The sequence below is a fragment of the Emydura macquarii genome, unplaced genomic scaffold (genome assembly GCF_026122565.2).
Source record: "Emydura macquarii macquarii isolate MOO-44397 ecotype Brisbane River unplaced genomic scaffold, CSIRO-AGI_Emac_v2 contig_2432, whole genome shotgun sequence".
In the NCBI taxonomy this organism is placed as follows: Eukaryota; Metazoa; Chordata; order Testudines; family Chelidae; genus Emydura; species Emydura macquarii.
Genome location: NW_027132569.1, coordinates 593947 through 614090, shown reverse-complemented (window position 1 = coordinate 614090; position 20144 = coordinate 593947). Strand labels below are relative to the sequence as shown.

Sequence of the window (20144 nt, the reverse complement as noted above, 5' to 3'; positions counted from 1 at the left end):
TGTTTCATATCTTCTCCAGGACTGTAGATTTAAAAAAATATCTTTGTTATGATAGAGGCAAAACCTAGGCCAGAAGAAAATATTTTTAATTGACTCTTTGATGCATTCATGCTGCTTGTAGAGATGGAGAAAACTTTGTTAAGCATTTGATGTATTACAAAAGCTTCAGGGTAAAGGTAGCAGCAAGGGGACGTGATTATTCTTTGTAACTTTCTAGTAGGAAGAATGACTTGTCAATTTCTTTTTAAGTTTTCCAGCACTGAAGAGGAAAAGAAGTTGTATACTTTTGGTTTTTTGACTTTGTAGCTTAGCTATAACTTTTGAAGCTCAAGCCCAGAATTTTAAAGGTATTTAGGCGTAGGTCTTTTCAAAAAGAAACTTAGGTTCCTAAATCAGTTAAGCATTGCATCCACTAAATAATTTTTTTTTTAATCTGGAACTTGGCCCTATAGATTGTAAGAACCTTAGAAATGGATGGCTGAACAGATGGAACGAAAGAACGAAAGAAAGAGATACAGTTAATCGAGTATATTTCTTGATTTCATTGCTGTTATACACTTTCAGAAGCTTGGAAACAAAACTTATTTTCCAAGCAGTTTTACCAATTTCCCCTTTACAAATATTGGGCCAAATTATAGCTACTTCTCTGAGAAGAGGACCATTCTCCACAAGTGCCTCTGCTCACCTGGCAGCCCACCATCCCTCTGTTGAGTGCAGAAAGACTGTGGTGGCAGCTAGTACCACTGAGCACCTCAAATTGTGTGTTTTGGGTTATGGCCAGGGGAGCACACACCTTGTGTACCTGCATGCTGGTATTCAGAGGAATACATGTGCGAAGGTCCACCATCCTGGCTGATGCACCAGTGGTTGAGCCAGTGATCTCCAGAACTGGAAGCTGGATATGAGTCAACAGTGTGCCCTTATTGCCAAAAAGGCTAACGGCATAGTGGGTTGCATTAGTAGGAGCATTGCCAGCAGATTGAGGGAAGTGATTATTCAGCACTGGTGAGGCCTCATTTGGAGTACTGTGTGCAGTTTTGAGCCCCCCTGCTACAGAAAGGATGTGGGTAAATTGGAGAGAGTCCAGCGGAAGGCAACAAAAATGATTAGGGGGCTGGAGCACATGACTTAAGAGAGGCTGAAGGAACTAGGCTTGTTTAGTCTGCATAAGAGAAGAATGAGGGGGCATTTGATAGCAGCCTTTAACTACCTGAAAGGGGATTCCAGAGGGGATGGAACTAGGTTGTTTTCAGTGGTAGTAGATGGCAGAACTAGGAGCAATGGTCTCAAGTTGCAGTGGGGGGAGTCTAGGTTGGATATTAGGAAAAGCTTTTTCACTAGGAGGGTGGTGAAGCACTGGAATGGGTTACCTAGGGAGGTGTTGGAATCTCCAGCCTTAGAGGTTTTTAAGGCCCGGCTTGACAAAGCCCTGGCTGGGATGATTTAGTTGGGGTTGGTCCTGCTTTGAGCAGGGGGTTGGACTAGATGACCTCCTGAGGTCCTTTCCAACCCTAATCTATGATTCTGTGGAAGCCTCAGTCACCATGGCACAAACTAAAGAGCTAGGCTCTCAAGCTGATAGCATGTGGTTTGAGCACAGAGAGCAACATAACACACTAGCCAGTGGGCCATATACTTTACCAAGATGGAGGAATCTCGTGCCTAGCAGCTGAGGCTCACAACAGTTTGAATCCTGGATGAACTGGCGACCCCACAGCCTCTAGCTCCTCAGGCTGTTTTTGGAGGCACTGTTTCTTTTTCCCTCCTGTGACTGAAGGGGAAAACTGGGCCCACTGGGTTTTGTATAAACATATAGATGTTTTTAAAACTACTTGGAGACTCATTCCCCCCCAAGCACAGAACATTTCTTGAGCATTTCAATATCCTCAATGAATGAACAATCTTCCTTCTCCGACTCTGCCGTCCTTGGGGCGCCGCTCTTAATTACTGCATGAGCCCCCCTCGGTGGCAAAGGAAGGGAAAGCCAAAGAAAAGCTGCTGAACACTCTCACTTCATTTAACAGCTGAGAAAACAACGGTATCTGTGACTTTCCTAATTAGTCATCTATGAAAATGGCCTATGAAAAGGATTTTCCCTACGGAACATAATCTGTTTTTAGTTCATTTCATGTACCTTTGAAATTCTATATAAACCTTATCCTGCTCACAGAAGGTGAGATTCTTGCATCCTTCGTTAAGCCCAGTTACTAGAGCTCTATTTGCCTATTCTGCATGGCAGCTGAAGACAAAAGCCAACACACAAACAAAGAGGGCTTGCTGAAGTGTTTCTCCTCTGTTGCGGGATTCCAGGATGCTGGAAGCATATGTGTCACGGATGGTTCACTCAGGGATGGTATCACCAGGGATAAATGTTCCCTCTGTGCTGGCCCTTGTGCTCACAGGCAGGGTGCTGCAGTGCATGCCTGAAAGGCAGAGCCTGTAGATTGTGTCATATTGTGCGCTGATTGTCTGTAGAGGATGTAAAAAATACGTCTGCCAAGGATGAAATCCAACTCTGCATCTGTGCTGCATGGGCTATTTCAGCTCAAAGGCTCCCTGTGACACTAGTGTACCCCCATCACAAGGCAAGATCACTGAAGGAGCCATTCAGCTTCAGATTCTCCACTCCTTCTGCAGTCCATATGCCCCCTCTCCACTCTTGTGTATGGTGCTCTCCTGGAGGTAGGCACCCTATAATCCAGTCTTACCCTGTCCCCAGAGGTAAACGGCATTAGTTCCACTGCCAGGGAACCTCCTTGTCAGCAGAGATGTTGGGCTGCATTTGCCTCATTATAAATAACAACGGTAAAAAAGAAATTGCATAAGCATGGAAGTGCGATAACCCAGTGCCCATCCATATACTTTCCAAAGCTGAACTGTGTGGAGAATATTGCCTGTGTTAGGCTGCATATCTTGCAAAAGAGGATTTTTTTTTTTACACTAAGTACATTTAGAGGCTGATTTTCAGGGATTCTGGACACCAGCAGCTCCCACTAATTTAAATTTCAGATTGTTCAGCACTTCTAAAAACCAGGTCTTTCAGCTCCTGCTGTATTTCTGTGAAAACCAAAATGCTGTTACAAATGTAAACGTGGGCTATTGAGTCAGCTGCTGTAGCAGTGACGTTACATTCAAATTGTCTTTGTAAATTATTACAACCTTTCAACACACAGTTGATCAGTTACATTCGCTCTAAGTCATTTTAACAGTCCCTCTGGAAGCTAAGACATTTTTTCTTTATTGGATTGGGTTACTTGCTCTGTAATACTAACAGCTCACTTTCAAACATTTTCGGGAGCTTTTGTTATTATAATATTTAGTATTTTGAAGTATTACAAGTGACTGACTACATCTAACTTTGTTAACATGTGCTGTGAGTAATAGCTTCCTTTTCTTTGAAGCAGGCCAGATACTAAGACGGTGTAAATGGAAGTCAACGGAGCTATGCAGATTTACTCCATCATGATGAATGATGATTCTTATTGATATCAGTTATGCATTTCCAGATTTCAAGCTGAGATGCAGAATGTCCATTCTGATCAATTATCTAGCCGTGGATTCTTTAATGAAACCGTTGCATTCTATTCTCTCATCACACCCATCATCACTGGATCTGAGCACCTGTTCTTGACTATATTATTTTCTATAGGGAATCATTTCCCAGATCTACTGTGCTGTTTTAAATTATCACTTTCACTTCTCACAATTACCATCAATGCACCGTTTCTTCTCTTGTTGAACGCTAATAAGACTTAACACACACAGACCGAGGAGCGAATCTAATCCTGGGTACTTGATTTTTTGATCACATCAGGGTTTACAAATCAATCTCTATCAAAACTGCACTCTGTCAAATGGACATGCAGAGTACTTAGAAATTTCTTCAGTGGGCCACTTTTAGCCCTTGACGTGTTTTGTATCTGTTGACCTTTTGTTTTCCGCATTTTATTGAGAGTTGATTTCTCTAAGAACAGGGAGGTTTGCATGATGGCTATTGGTTTCATTTTTGTGTCACATTATTTTTTGTTGTACTCTATGTATTATTTTTGGCTAATTCGTTCTCTACTGTTTTTATCATTTATATCATGCATCTCAGTAGACAACCTACAAGGGATTACATAAAATAAGTGTGTGAATCATGCACTTATCCTGTTTTCAATCTCCAGTTCACATGATAATGTATTAATGTGGCAAGATGACATATCACAGCTAAAGTAAACCTTTTCAGTTTATGGCAAGTCAGATTCCATGTCCCTTTCTACCTCCCCCAGGCTTTGTCCATGTTATATATTACTCTGCATATCAGATTTTAAAATATAGGCACTCTTGACACTTCCATAAAATTTCAGCAAAGGTTTTACCATGTAGCGTTCTGGGAAATATGCAAATTTATATATATGCCTTTGATAGAGATTTAACCATAATTGTCACAAGTGAAAATCTTCTAGCTGGGTAAGGAGGTGCTCCTGCAAGAGATACGTCACTCAGAGTAATGGGTGCCCAGCACATCTCAGGCCCAAGTGCAAAGTCTGCACTTATGGCAGTAATAGACTCTCCTTAGTTTTGCTGATTCACTTATGAATGAAATAACTATGGTAAACTTGAGACTCAAGGTTTGTACATCACCCCTCCTCTATATTTCATATATGCACAGGATTAGATAGGGTTGGTGCTTATAGGGAGTGATTTTTATAAGTATCCTGTGATCTCCCCTCTCTAGCCACTGCTAGAGTTTGTATCTCAGTCTGTTCCTCTTTACTCAAACTATCTGAAGTTCAGTGATTTTGGCAGGAGATGTGTCAGATGAACTACATTTTTTGTTTGTTTGTTTGTTTTTCCTTCATTTGAGTCATGTGAATTTGCAACCATGTTTTTTCTGAGTTCTGTATTTGTGATCACATTTCACATGGTTTCCACCCTAAACCTGGTTTACTGTAAATTTGCCTGAAACACTGTTCAAGCATCCTCGAAGTCTGTACCCCAGGTTTGTTCAAAATTCAGCCACCCTTGGAGAAACCTTAGGCAAACCTAGCCCAAATTTCAGGTTTCTACCAAAAACTTAGAAGCAAGTAGGTGAAAAGTTGCACACCACACTACTCTTGACTGCTGGTTTGATAAGAATATAGGTAAGTGTCAGAACTCTTAGCCCCTAGTCCAACAGAAAAGTAGGTATAAAGAAGGTGACTTATCCTCTGTCCCTGTCTGTGGTGCTGAAAATAGAACTTGCATACTAGATCCGAGCAAATTGTTCACAGCAAACAATTTGTTTGATGCATTTAGCTCCTTTTTGTTTGGAATTGTCTGCAAACAGGCCCCACAATCTGTTTCTTCAAAAGTATTCATTAAATGGGTTGTGCAAAAGCACCTCTGTTTAGAGATTGTTCATAAGCCATTTCTTGCAGCTATTGCTTTGAGTCGTTGCTATTTGTGTTTGTATATTTGAGTTGTCAGCTAAAGAGAGAGGAAGGTTGGCCTTGCAATTAAAGCAGTCAGCTGAGACTCACAAGATCCAAGTTTGATACCCAGCTCTGCATGACCTCCTGTGTGGCCTTAATCTTTCTGTGCCTGCCTTTCCCCTGTGTAGGATGGAGATACTAACAACTCATTTTTCCAACTTTTTGTCTATCATCTACTTAGATAACATACTCTTCAAAGAAGAGCCTGGCCCTTGCTATATTTATGTAGAGTATTTAGCACAATGGAAGCCTGATCTTTACTGGGGCATCTGAATGCTACTTGAATTCAAATAAATAATACTTTTTTTTTTATTTGCCAGTGCACATTTTCCTTTTCTAGATGGCTATGTGAGAACCCTTCCATAGTCACAGGAATATTCACAACATACTTACACTCTCTTGTGAACAAAATTTCACTATTATGAATGTATGGAAGTGAATAAAAAGGTCTTGTATACCAAAGCAGAGAATTCACAGATTTTAATCAAATGATTTTTCATGAATAGTACTTTTTCAGCTGTGCTGACTGCCCATTATGACTGGTTACATAACCCTAGAGTAGCAATGCAAGGCTCAAAACCACACACTATCTTATAGGCCCAGAGAATGACTTTCAGATATTTTTATCATCCGTAGCGGGGAGAATTTATATTCAGAATCAAGTTTTACTCACCAAGCCTCAGGATTTATTTTTATAAATATGGCCCCAGCATTGCTTTCATCTCTGTGGTGCATAGATTTGACATTTTCAGGTATTACAGTCATAGCTGTGGGCATCAGCTGAGAACACAAGAAATGGTAACTCTCTTTATTTCCACTGGCTTATGGTCAACTGCAGTCATTTTTGTTCAGTCTTCACCACCTCCTCTGCATTTGTTTGCATGTACTATTCGATGTGGCACCCTCAGCAGATGTGCACTGTGACTTCAGTTGTCCGCTGTGCCCATCATCCGTGTGGAGCAGCTGAAGGTGCAGCAATCTGTTTTCAACTCCTTGCTCCTTGGGCCATCTAGGAGCTAGTGTGACTCTCAGCATGCTTTAGAGCAGATTTACTGGTGCTCTACTCTATGCTCATTGTAGTCTGGCCATACCCCTTCCCCACCATGGAAGTTTTGTCAGTGGCCGCTCTGTCTCCTGGGCAGATGGAACGCTACTGCCCTGCTCAGAAAAATGAAAGAGTAAAATCAGAATAAAATATTTTTTTATCCTGATTCTCTGCACTATCTCATCTTTTTATTTAGCACAGTAGTTTGTTTTCAGATGAAGGATCTTTGTAGGGCATTTTCTCCTGTGTTCCACACTGAATAATGCACGTGAATGCAGGGAGCTTCAAAACAGCAGCATTGGCTTTCAAAAAGGTCCCTTTCATTAATGATGAATGTGCATGCAAAGCAAGGCATGATGTTATCTTAGAGATACTTCCAATTTTCCCCCAAAAACTATAAGATAAAGTCTCTCAAGCATGAACCCTAGAAAACAATATTGATGCTCATATAGCACCATTCACCTACTGACCTTTACAAACAATAATTATGAAAGCCTCTCAAAATCTCTGAGTTAAGTATTTATAATTATCCCTGTTTTACAGATGGGAGAACAAAAGCACAGAGAGCATAAGAGACTTGCTCAAAATCACACAGCAAGTCAGTTACAAAGTTGGGAATGGAAGCCAGAGATCCTAACTCCCAGTCTTCTGACATACCCTGCCCCCCACTCATAGTGGGGATCAATAATGATTAAGGAAATTGAATATTTTGTGTTCCCTTTACTCAGTTATTGAATTAGGATGACAAATGATATGTCAGTATTCTGGATATATCCCATATACTTATCAGCCAACTCATCTCCATTGGCAGTGACTCTGGTAGAATTCCAGTTAACAATAAACATTTCTCCATGCTGAGCAGTGGGAAATCCAACAACAGTTTGGCCAAGTCCATGCTGAGTAATGAAAACAGAATGAGTATGAAGAGTGAATGCATCTTGAAGAGCAGTAAATCACCTTGCAGACATACTGCAGACTTTAATTCTACTTGCCTGAATGACAGTCTCCTTGAAAACTGGAAAGAATCAGAATATTTATTCTTGGAGATGGGACAAAAAAAGCACTTTGTTTACTAAAATGTTTTACATTTTATTACTCTTGGGATTTATTAATGTGAGAGGGTGAAGTGTGCATCAGAATTTAATGTTCACATTTGGGCATCTCTTTAGCTTCTTTGATTTCATGCTGTATGCAATACATTTTCCATAGCATACTCCTTTGATGCTCATATTTCACTAATCATTTCATTGACGCTTGATAACCAAACCCACATCACACCCATTGCTGGTTATCTCACATTTCATTCTTGGTGTTACATGTATAAAGATGGACCAAAACCAAACTCTAAACATCCACAATTTAAATGTTGAGAAGATTCAGATCCAGGTATGGATCCATGCATGCATTTCACAGCGGACCACCATCTCATTAATGCGTCATACCAAAAATTTCAGATCCAACTGTCCCTGAATTCTGGGGAAGTTTGGATCTGAATCCAAATGTAGAGCCTCAAACTCATCTCTGGTTCAGTAATACAGTAATTGTATATATAGGAAGGAGACCTGATGCTCAGGCACCTAAATAAGTAGGTATGTAGACACCTGATCTTAGTTTAGGCCCTCTTTCACTAATCTGACAATGTTTTGTCTTCCCTCTATATAAACAGATGTATTGGGTGGGGTGGACTGGTGTGCAAAGAAATCCCTGGGTTGTTCTCCAGCAATCTGACAGAAGTGTTGTGAAAGAGTGACCTTTTGTTTTTGTTTCATAACCTCTAGCCATCAAACCTCAACTGCGCCATTTCAAGAAACCCAGTCACCATTCAGGAGCCCACTTCCCACCCTTTCACAAGAAATCCGAGGAACATCTGGTGAGATATAAGCTACTTGACCAAAGGGGCAGGATGAAAAAGATTCAACATATTTCTCAGAACTGGAACAGAAAATAGGAGAAGAGCGGAAAGTGACTCTTCTTTACACTGCTCTTTGCAAGCCGATGAAGGACATTGTGTAATAATCACATGGACTATTTTAATTCTGCACCAACTGGGGAGTAATCCAAAATCAAGCAAGTATATGAGTTAGCCAGATAATTCAATGGAAGCTTTCAGTAGAACCATTCACAATAGCCTTCTTCATTGCTGGAATATTCTCCTATTTAGGACTAAAATATTGGGCTGTTACTTTTAATTCTCAAAAGTAAATTTGCATACATATAGTTACTATTAAATTATGAATGGTATAGATTCTTAGATTTTAAGAGACCATTATGATCATCTAGTCTGATCTTCTGTATAACACAGGGTATATAGAACTTCACCCAGTAATTTCTGCATTGAACCCAATATCATGTGTGAGGCACTGCCTGGCCTAGCTTTAAACTGATTGTGTTGTAAATAGAAGACCTGATGTTTATACTACAATAAGGATTCAGAATAGCATAAGTACAAGGAATGGGAGATGAAAACTTCCCCCCCTAATTTCACACATGAGGGAAAAAAAGATGGCATAATGCCACAGTAAAATGCATGAGGCTTATTTAGCTTTGTTCAGCTACTAATAGCCCTATCAGGCCTTTGGCCCATGGATCAATGTGGAGAATGGAATCTGAGTCTTTGTGTGGAGGAAGGAACCCTCGATTTAGAGAAGCTGGGTAGAACAAATACCAAATACAGAAGCAACGAGGTAAGAAGAGGAGGGGGATGCAGTCTCATCACACAATGACTCAACTTCAGTCTCTTAGTAAAGAGCACTAAACAGGCCCGTATTCATCTCTAAAGCTCTAAATGTTGTCATTCCTGGAAATGCTGTCTCTGAAAGGCATTACAGCAAATGATGTTAGGTACTGAAAACAAATTGGTTGGAGCTGTGACACTATCCCCACTTCAATAATACATGAAGTAATGAAGTTCCAGGTGACAGGTCTCTTTGGTTCTGCAGACAGGATACCAAAGTATGTTTTAATACCCAGGCCTTATCTTGTTCCATTTGGCTATAGACTACAGACTATGTGTAAATATGCTATACATCAGCACTGCTACATTTGATATGCATAACACTGTGATGCCACATATATAGTATAATAAGGGCTGAGCATTGTGGGGAAAATTGCTGGGGAATGTTATTGGCACTGCAATTCTTCATTAGAAATTACCTTTCAGTTCTTTGCACACTAGCCTTCAGGCCCTGTAGCATTTCACAGACAGTTTAGAAGGCTGCTGTCAGTGATCTCAGCATATTGCTCCTACTTGCAATTACTTTATTGTCTTCCTCTTAAGTAGCACTTCCACTGCACAACTGATCTGATGTCATTGGCTGTAAATTAACTCCATCCTATTGTCTCTGTCTTCTCTCTGTGTGTTTGGTTTCTGTGTTGTTCTATTGTCCTCAAACTATATCAGAACTCTTATCACTATAAACACTTCAGTTATTGTGCTCCCCCCACTACATAAATGCAATGAAATGTGGTTTATACTTTAAAGTTTTCTGTTACTAAAATGTTGAAAACCTGATTTATATCTGGGAATTCTTGGACTGATGAAGAGCACATATTTTGACAATATATTGCCTGTAAAGTGCCTTGAAATGTTTTACATAACTGGGTTGTATAGAAATGCAATATTATATTATTCTTACAAATGAGTTTTCTGTGTCTGTGTCATTTCCTTCTCTCAAAAAGCCCTTGACTTACCACACTTTATCTTACATCTTTTCCCCTACCTGTCTACTTCCTTGACATTTAAATGACACCAATTTAGACTTACTGGGCCAGATACACCTTCCTGCTTCCCTGGGTTTAGTTTAACTTGCGCCTCCTTTTAATTATTTACAGTCTGTCATGTTTATAACTGTAGGGGCTGAGCACGTCACAGATAAAATGGATATAGCCTCACAATGTGTCCTCCCTCTGCAAAGTAAAGAAGTATTGTCATCTCACTTTGATGGATGAGGAATTGAGGCACAGGGAAACTAAATAATTTGCCTGAGGTCACACAGGAAGTGTATGGAAAAGCCAAGAACTGAACCTGGTTCTACCAAGTCCCAGTCCATCATTTTTATCACAAGAGATTCCCTGCACCAGTCGCTCCTTCTGAGGAAAGGGAATTTACCTCAAGAGAAAGCGTATTGGACTAACGTTTATGGCAGATGGGGACTGCTTTAAAATCCATTGGGGCGCTATAGGAGCCTAGTTTTTGGAGGCTGCCAGGGGATGTGTGCATCATCTTTCACCTACACACTCTATTCCCCAGCCAGCACCCTCCTCTTTTCAAACTGTGCTGGCCCCCTCTCTGTCCCTGAGCTAGCTTGTGCTCCCCACACTAGTCCTGAGAGTGTTGAATTAGGTCAGGTGGGCCCAATCAGCCAATTAAGATGCAAAGGGGGAACATTGAGGCTGTGGGGAGGCCTCTAATTAAAAGAAAGCTCACCTGTGAGGGAACAGGAAGGCTTCTGTAAAGCTCGGAGTCTGGCAACAGTGTGAGGCTGCAGGGGGGAAGGAAGTGGGGGAGAGGAACTACCTGAGAAAGGGTTTATCTAGGAAGCCTAAGACAGAGGGGAAGGTAGGAAGTAGCTCAGAGAAGAGAGCAGTAGAGTTGGTGAAGTCCTAGACCTTAACTCCTCACTATGGGGCCCTGGACTGGAACCCAGAGCAGAGGATGGGCTGGGGTTCCCCTATTGGCCACTGCAGAGTGGTATTGCTAGGGGCAGTGACTGGGAAGATTACCTGAGGCCCTGCAAGGAGTGACATAGGGCAGCAGGTGTGAGGATTGCTTGATGCTGCTAGTGTGGAAGGATTTTGAAAGACTGCCCCCAGAAGGGGAAATCACAGTGTGAGCTGGCCGGAGGGCCAAAGTCATGAAGCAGCTGGACTGCGACTCCTTGAGTAGGAGGAGAGTGCAATGGTAGAAGAGAAGAGAAGCGGTGCTGAACTGGGTGGAGCTAATCACCAGAAAAGATGCCACCCAGAAGTGATTAGGGCACCCCATGCACTCCCCCAAACCTCTGGCAGACAGTCCAGTCCCCCAGCTTTTTTCTGGGGATGGGGAAGTAAATGGGGCCAGCCTGAGGATGATGGGGAGGCAGGGCTGGTTATTTTGGGGGCTGAAAAGTTATGGGAGGTTTCTCCCCTTTTTATAATCTGTCAGTGTGGGCCTGATTTAAATGTTGTAATTTTATTTTTTAATAACTGTTGTAATGTGCCTAGAGCTGAGTGGAAGTGCAATAACCAAATGTGAACAGTTTTTTATTTATCAATTTGCCTCCAAATATATATTTGATATTGTACTATTAGTGTCAAAAAGGGCCAATGATTTGACTTCTGTCCTATACCTATGGTTTCCGGATTGTCAATACCCACCCTAAATTCTTGATTGAAAGGTCCTTCAAGTTAAAATAATAATTAGCTCTTATATATAATTTTTCATCCATAGATCTTAAAGCATTTTACACCTGTGGTAAATGTAATTATCCCCATTTTACAGGTGGGAAAACTGAGACATGGAGAGGTAAAGTGACTTGCCTGGGGTTACCCAGCAGGCCAGGGGCAGATCTGGGAACATACTGCATGTTTCCCAAGTCCCAGCAGAGTGTTGTATCCACTGGACTACACTGCTTTTATCTAATACCGTGTGATGTCACTAAATGTCCCATTTAACAATATATTGTTTGCAGTGTTGCTGTGCTAGTCCCAGGATATTAGAGACACAAGGTGAGTGAGGTAATATCTTTTATTGGACCAACTTCCACTGGTGGAAGAGACAACTTTCTTGAAGAGCTCTGTATAGCTTGAAAACTTCTCTCTCTTACCAACAGAAGTGGTCCAATAAAACATATTACCTCACCCACCTTGTCTCTTCATATAACAATATGTAATTTAGAAATGCAGAAGGGTCATCTAGTGTTGTGATTCTCTGACTTTATATAGTGATGTGCTGCTAATATTAGCCCCTTAAAAACTTTTGAGGCTTGTGTGAACCATGCCATGTAAATACTGGGTACTTGAACAAATCATTCCTGGGGAGAGGAACCTACTAGAGTGAAATAATTCAACTCAGTCCGACTTTATATGGCTGAACACATTGTGTCATCCTACCAGTACAACACTACCATCTAGTGTACCTATCGAAGAAGTTTTCCAAGCAATGTGTTTAAGAACAACAAACGCTGTTTAAGGGAGACCTGGCATTGCAATGAACTTGGGTGTTTTCCTTAGATGATTTCTCAGTTACTCAACTGCTGCAAGTACAGAAATGGTGACGTTCTGAATAAACTGTCACTCTTAGGGATTCTGCTTCTGAGTCAGGAAACTTGATGCCATTTAGAGCTGATTGAATTATTTGTTGCAACTGTTGGTTGTAAATGTAACCTTTCTTCTGTTTGCAGTTTATTTGTGAACTTATCCATTGTTCTAACTACTAGATGCATCCCCTCTGGCAAGACAATGGGTTTTTTTAAGAATGTGTTTAAAATCTGAACTTTAAAATATTACATTCATTATGACTTATTATATATACTAGAGAAAGGGATTCTTTAGGGTTTATTGCATATATTGTATGTGTGTGCATCTATACCTAAATAAGAGTGTGTGTGGCTTCTGTATCCTCTAGGAAGTTGATACAGCATCAGCATCAGGGAGAGGGAATAGGCAGTATAGAGCCTTGTTCCCCAATCCCTACACAACCCATCTCAGAGAATGTTTCCCTGGTTTAGCTTCTCTTTCCCCTGCTTCTATCCTATCCTTGTCTTCTCAGGGCCTTTGTTTTAGTCAAGAGGGTGGGGGCAAAATTCCCTTCTTGGCTTGCTGCCCTGCCTCAGCCGAGAAGACTGACAGAGTGAACCCAGGATGCCAATTCCTGTGCTGGAAAATTAAGATCAAAGAAACTTTGACTTGGAGTGAAAATTGGTTTTAACTCTCACTTTGTGCATTCATATGATTAGACGTATTAAATTGCCAAACTCTCATTTCTGTTTGTGTTGGTGGGTTTGACCTCATTTAAAAGAATGCATGTGGTTTTGGGTTGTACTGATCCGAATTAAAGAAATCATGAATCTAGTTTAAGTACAACTTGGCTGCAGTTTAAAAGGGCTCATTTGCTAAAGGGCCTCGACCTGATGCTTATTTCTGATTTTCACAAGTGTGCGCAATTTTGGGGCCCTGTCATTTGCATGTATAGATGATAGAAGGCCTCGTTTTCAAAATGTGACCTTTATAAGCATGTGGCCACTTGCATGCGTAATTTTGCATGTGAGCAGACAGACATAGGGCAAGAATAACACAGGGCATTTGGGTGAGGGAAGATGATCAGCTATAAAGACTGCTAGCATTTATGTGCTGCTTTAGATGGTCAAAGCACAATACAAACATCAATTAATCCATAACTATTGATTAACTCACTCATATGTCAGATGATTGCACAAAATTTCAGCCTGCAATGCTGCCTAAGTTCCTAAATCCTAAATGCAGCCTAAGTTCCTGCCGTGTCTGCTTTTATCGATGGTAGTAAAATGTGTTCGCTGGATGGTTAGAGCAGAAGGAAGCCTAGCCTCTGGTTCCGTTTCTGTCTCTACCACTGACTAGTTGTGTCAGCTTGGACAAATCACTTAACACCTTGGCTTCAATTTCTCCATCAGTAAAGTGGAGCTAATAATACTTCACTTGCAGGATAGGCTTTTGTGATCCTGGGTTGAAAGTTGCTAAAATAGAATGTCGTGGAGGTAGCTACCTCTCCGGGAATTAGGTCCAAGCTCACAAACCTTTCCTTTGGCAGGGGGGGGAATCTTCCCACAGCTTTTGGGGAGGTAAGAATTCACCCAGCAATCACTTTAACTCACTTTATGTTCAGTAAACAAACAACCCCTTTATAAGCAACACTCCTCTTTATCAGCAAACAAATGGTCCCTCTGCCTCTCCAGCATCAGTCTCTGAGGCTATTTCTACACTGATGGTGGCAAAGTCGCCGCCTTCAGATCGACTTATCAGGATCGACTGAGCAGTCAGTGTAGACCCACTCAATCGATCTGGAAGTCGACGCAGTTAAACTACCCCCTTATGTGGCATGGCACTGCGTCGATGGAAACATGGCTCTCATTGGTGCAGTGCAGTGCAGAAGGGAAGCAGAGCAGTCGACTTGCATAGCTTGTGCAACTCCCGTCGACTGTCGCCGAATCACCTGGTAAGTGTAGACCAGGGCTGAGTTGCTGATCAGAGCACCTCTTATCCTTTGAGCTCAGATTGATTCTCATGTGCAGTGAACACAGGCCCATAGTGTCCATACAGACAGGCTGTTCTCTGGGCACAAACTGCCAGCCTACTGCTCACACAGTTCGTTCTCAAATGGTGTCCTCCTCCTATTAGAGAAGGGTTGGACGCAGGAAGTGGGGGGCTGGATTTCCCTCCTGTTTCTTGGACTACTAGGGCTGTGGGCTCAGAGAGCTGTCCCTTTCACATTACTGATATGTAGAATGGGAATTCCACAATAGACACATTTTTTCCCCAGCTACACAGAGGTATTTAGGTGCCTGCCTACCTCCCATTGAATAGCATCTTTGTGGCTGTCTCAGAACCTTGTGTTGTCACTATGCTGTATACCAGGGCGACTTGGAACTTCCCGGGGAGAACAGGAATAAAAGTACTTCTGCTCAAAAAGCACAATCCCCCTGCCACTTGAAATTAGAGAGTCAGCCCTGCAGTTCTAGCAGCGTCAGGCCCACTGAGACAATGGAGAGGTTCAGATTCAGAGCCCCTTCAGAAGGGGACAGTGCTGGCTACATACATGCATAGTTTATAGCATTGTGACATGCTCTTGTGAGTCCTAAAAGGTTTTAAAGATTTTTTTATGATCAAGTTTTCATGTAATGGAGCAGTTTGAAAGCAGTGAGCAATTGTACATGAAAGCGGTGTCTGAATGTGCTTTCCCCTGACATCTAGTGATGAACTGGGGGAAAAGATTTAAAAAGCAGAAAGTATTTGCATAGATGCACTTACTCTTCCTACATGTTCCGTAGATAGACCTGCTTTGCCAAAGTGATCAATTCTGCCTGGTTTTGGGTTCTAGGTGGAAAATAGCAAATGCACATTTGACAATTTATGATCGTGCATAATTTTTAAAAATGAACTACACCTCGCAGTTTAGTCTGTAGCTTTTTATTGCTGGCTATTGCATTGATCTATAGGGGGATGATTAATTTAGATGCAATGCAGTTAAGAGGTGGACGTCACAGCTTCTTTTGAGAACAGGACCCCAGCCTTCCATGACGCCCGAGCTTCAAAGGAGGAGAAATACGCCCTTCTGGCTGATGCTTTGAGAGCTAGGAGCTACAAGGTTCAAACACACATGCTGACCATCAGAGTCCTGGGCACTTGAGATTCCAATAACGAGCAAGTGGTGCAGGTGTGATGCTGGCTGGGATGGCTGCAGCACTAACCTGCTTATTGGCCCATTAAGGAAACTCACAGGTACAATGGGCCCGGGGGGGAAGCCAGGGATATACTTGATGAGTCACTAAGACTTACTCATGTGACCCTGGACTCCATCTTATTCCTATAAATTTCCACAAGCAGCATGGCAAAGGCAAGGGACATAAAAGGCAGCTGCACCACATCCATTTTGTCTTCAGTCTTCGGTTTTTCAGTCGTCAGTCTTCGCCTACCTCTAGATCAACCAACTCATCTACAACTAAGCTGTGAATCAAAGGACTGAGACCCATCCAGGTACTGGATGTACACCAGAGGGCCTATGCAAGCCTGCGAACTCCACAGGTCTACTGGAAACCTAATACATACGGACTTTCCAATCATTTGTATGTATGTGATTTGCTTTAATCATTTAACTCTTCTCTTATAGTTTGTTTCTTTCCTTTTATAATAAACCTTTAGTTTTTGTTACTAAAGGATTGGCTGGCAGCGTAGTATTTTAGGTAAGATCCAAACTTACATTGATCTGGTACTGTGGCTGACCCTTTGGGCTTAGAAGAAACTTTTTTGGTAAAGAGCGTAGAGTTTTAAATAACTGATCTCTTTGCTGAACTTAGTGGCTGATTGGGAGCCGGTGAATGAAATGCAATAAAGGGGGCTGTGTATATTTTTGTTTTAGCTTCTTGATAACCAGTGTGGGGAATCAGAAGCATTGTTTGTGGATGGTTGGGAAGTCTGACTTCAGTGTCACTCACGAGTGTTGGGAGAATCTGCTCTCCTTTTGCAGCCTGCCCTGACCTTGGCAGTTTCAGGTGGCTACCCTAGGCACGGACGGGTCATAGCAGGTATGTGGAATCGGTCAGCACTAAGCTTGGCTGATGCAGCAACTCATCGTGTCAGACACCCGCAGGTGGTCAAGGGACATCTCTTTAGAACATATCACCGGACATTGGCAATACCAGGAGAAATGAACAAGAGTGCCATTGAGAAGCAATGCCAGGAAAGTAACTGAAATACTTTTCTGATGGATTGTCTTTACTGAGGGACAATCTATCCTAAAATTCTCAATCACTGAGGGACAATCTACACTCATGACAAAGCCCTGGCTGGGATGATTTAGTTGGGGTTGGTCCTGCATTCAGCAGGGAGTTGGACTGGATGACTTCCTGAGGTCCCTTCCAACCCTAATCTTCTCTGATGCATAGCTTTTCTGGTGTGAGTGGCTGGCCCTTATGGCTGCTCTGAAGTGCACGCGGGTCAGGAAATACTCCTGACTGGCAGCAGGAGGAGCTGAAAATCTTTAGAAGTGCACAGATGCCATTTGTATTCACATTATTGCACTTAAGTTCCTATGACCTAGCCACACATTGCCTTTACCTCTATTAATATCCACTTTGCCCCCTGCTCAGCAGAGCTCATGTCAGTGTGGGAACAAAGCTGCTCTGCTCAACAGCCTGTAGACTCAAAGAATATCAGCCTACAGGACCATTAGCAACACAGCAACCTTAGAAACTCTGCTCTATCTCTGTTGACATCAACAGAGTGAAACCAGGAATGAGTTTGGGCTAGAGATTATAAGCTTCTTGGAGGGAAAGGGACTGTCTTCTGCTTTGTAAAGGAATAAAATACACAGTTCAAACTTAATAGATAATTATAAGGTTTGGTATTTTCCTGCACAGTGCACCTGTATTAAGCATTGGCTCGTGCAGGGGAAACAAGGAGTCTTCAACTCAGCTTTTTAGGGATAGATACAGGAGAAATGGAATTTCATGCAGGCCACGTTCCCAGCTGTTGTGACTCGTGTTGTGTGAATGTATTTTCAACTTTACGGCTTGACTATAGAGTATATTGCTGTATTCGGGGTCTTAAACTTTTATTTATTTTCAGAAATCTGTTCCATTCCCCTTTAAGAAGTGAAGTGCTATGACATTCTATAAACAAGTACATTCTTGACACACACAACCCTTATATGAGCAAGAAAAGTGTGGAGCGCCCATATAGCTGTCTGGAGCTTCTGTATGCTGCTGGGTTGTCCTTCACTCCAAGGCTTTGGGAGAAGGGGTGGTAGAAGAGGAGAGGCAAGGGCCCAGCTGGTGGCTAGCCATCCATCTTGATTCACCACGTGAATCCCCCATATGTAGTCCTGAACTGTCATAGCTGGCCACATAGTAGCTCTGCTTTCACTCCTCATCATGAGGAGAATTCCATCATCCAACTGCTGCTGCTGCTGCTAATTCCTAGCTCTTATTTAGTGCTTTTCATCAGTAGATCTCAAAGCACTTTACAAAGGAGGTATCACTATCCCCGTTTTATGGATGATGAACCTGAGTCATAGGGAGGTGAAGTGATTTGCCCAAGGGTCACCCAGCAGCATAGTAGCAGAGCCAGGAATAGAACGTAGTCCCAGTCCAGTGCTCTATCCACTTGGCAATGCTGCCTCCTCCACACACTCTGCTTGTGCCACTTGAACTGGGCATGTTCTAGGATCTACTACACAATTTCCCTACTGGTTGTGACAATCGGAGGAAGGATGTGGGAAAGTGTTCCAGTGGAAAAGGCTTGTTAGATCAAGAAAGAGGACAGGGCTACAAATATAGACCAAAGGTTGCTGTCCTTCACTGACTGCCTAAAAGAAAACTTTGTGGATAAAGAACCACAATCATGACCTACATAATAATAGCTCAAAAACAATAGTGCGTTGGCTCCATAGATAGAACGTATCAGGAAACAAATTGTAACTTGAATTGCAAAGCATAACCTGTAACATACTCTCACTACTCACCATACATTAATGTTGTTGTTTGATATGTGGGTTACTGTTAATATTTAAATGAATATTTTATCTAATATTCAGTAAAAAACTGTCAAATATCCAATTAATACTTGCTAGTCCACTGTACAAGATTTGCTCTGCAATTTTTCCTGAATTGTCATTGATTTACCATAGAAGGTATACATCTATCTAAATATTTTTTAATGACTTGAATGCGTGTGAATGGTGTTGGAGCAACAGCTCTGGAAACTGAAGTCTCTGGTACAGCAGAAGTAGCTAGGTTGTAAGATTCCTTACAACTAACATTCCTCAACCCTCTTAAAGAGAGAAGCATGTTGGGTGTTAAAAGGAGAATTGAATTCAGTCTGCTAGGCTGGACAGCCTTTGGCCTCTCTGCTGAAACTGCCAAGGACTCAATAAAGGACAAATTGATGTTAATAACGTTAGAGTTTTGTCTGGGTGGATACCTGTCTAGTAGGAACCAACCATGAGACCACTCAGTTTTTATGCAGAGACCATCTGTTTTGTGTAACATTCTTTAGATACCTAGTTCCATTTGTTTGAATTATATAGATTGTCTGTCTGTGAATCACTGAGAGACATTTTGTATGAATTAAGCTGTACAAACAAGTTGTAAATCACTGTTTCACCACATAATATAATGCAAACATTGTTTAATGTATTATGTGTATGATTCATCTCTGAATTCTCCAGCAATGATTTTTAATCTTAACAGCACCTCCTAACAGGCTAGGTTTGAATGGAAAGCACTTACCAAAAGAAAACATGCGGATTAAAAGGATCAGCTACCCAACTAGTTCCTGTTCCACCAACTCTGGAAAAAGAACTTTGACACTAAAACTTCAATAAAACATAATAGTATAATTACGAATGTTGCACTTCTAGGAAGCTTCTTTTCTGATAGCAGCGTGCTTTGTAATATTTAGGGTTTCGAAGTTGATGGCTCTTATGAGGTTCTAATTTTCTGTATTAGAACAAACTCACAGGTTATAAAAAAGGAGACAATGACACATATGGGTACTGAACTTGTACTGTACATACAAGAGACGTCTGGATTCAATTTTAGGACCTGTAGGCTTGATTGTTCACTCTGTCACACCAGTTTTATGCCGGTGTAACTTCACCTCAGTCAATGATATTCCACCAGAGTAAAGCTGGTGTAACAAAGAAGAAAATCAGGATGGAAATACATTAAGATCTTTAGCAAATTTTCACAACCAGGGGAAAAATGGGGGTGGAGCAGGAGCTGACCTGCTTCTGCCTGGCGCTGTCCTTTTGTGGGAAAGACCTAGAGTAGTTATCTTCACAAGAGAAGCCTAACATTGGTTAAAGGGTGTCCCACGCCCATAGCTCCCACCCTGTTATGTGATGCTAGCTATACTGGCTAGCTGGCACTCTTTGTGGCCACTTTTATTAGAGATGTGCAAAAATATGTTTG

General features: G+C 41.7%; 1 protein-coding gene across 8 annotated transcripts in view; it reads left to right on the top strand.

Moving 5' to 3' along the window:
* The window catches only part of PDE1C (phosphodiesterase 1C), a 445397-nt gene extending 435300 nt beyond the window's left edge, over positions 1 to 10097 (top strand). For all 8 annotated transcript variants that reach the window (XM_067562472.1, XM_067562461.1, XM_067562459.1 and 5 more), the window contains one exon: positions 8280 to 10097. In XM_067562472.1, the coding sequence (XP_067418573.1) occupies positions 8280 to 8449 (170 nt within the window). In that variant the 3' untranslated portion in view covers positions 8450 to 10097. The remainder of the gene's footprint in view (positions 1 to 8279) is intronic.
* The last annotated feature ends 10047 nt before the right edge of the window (positions 10098 to 20144 follow it).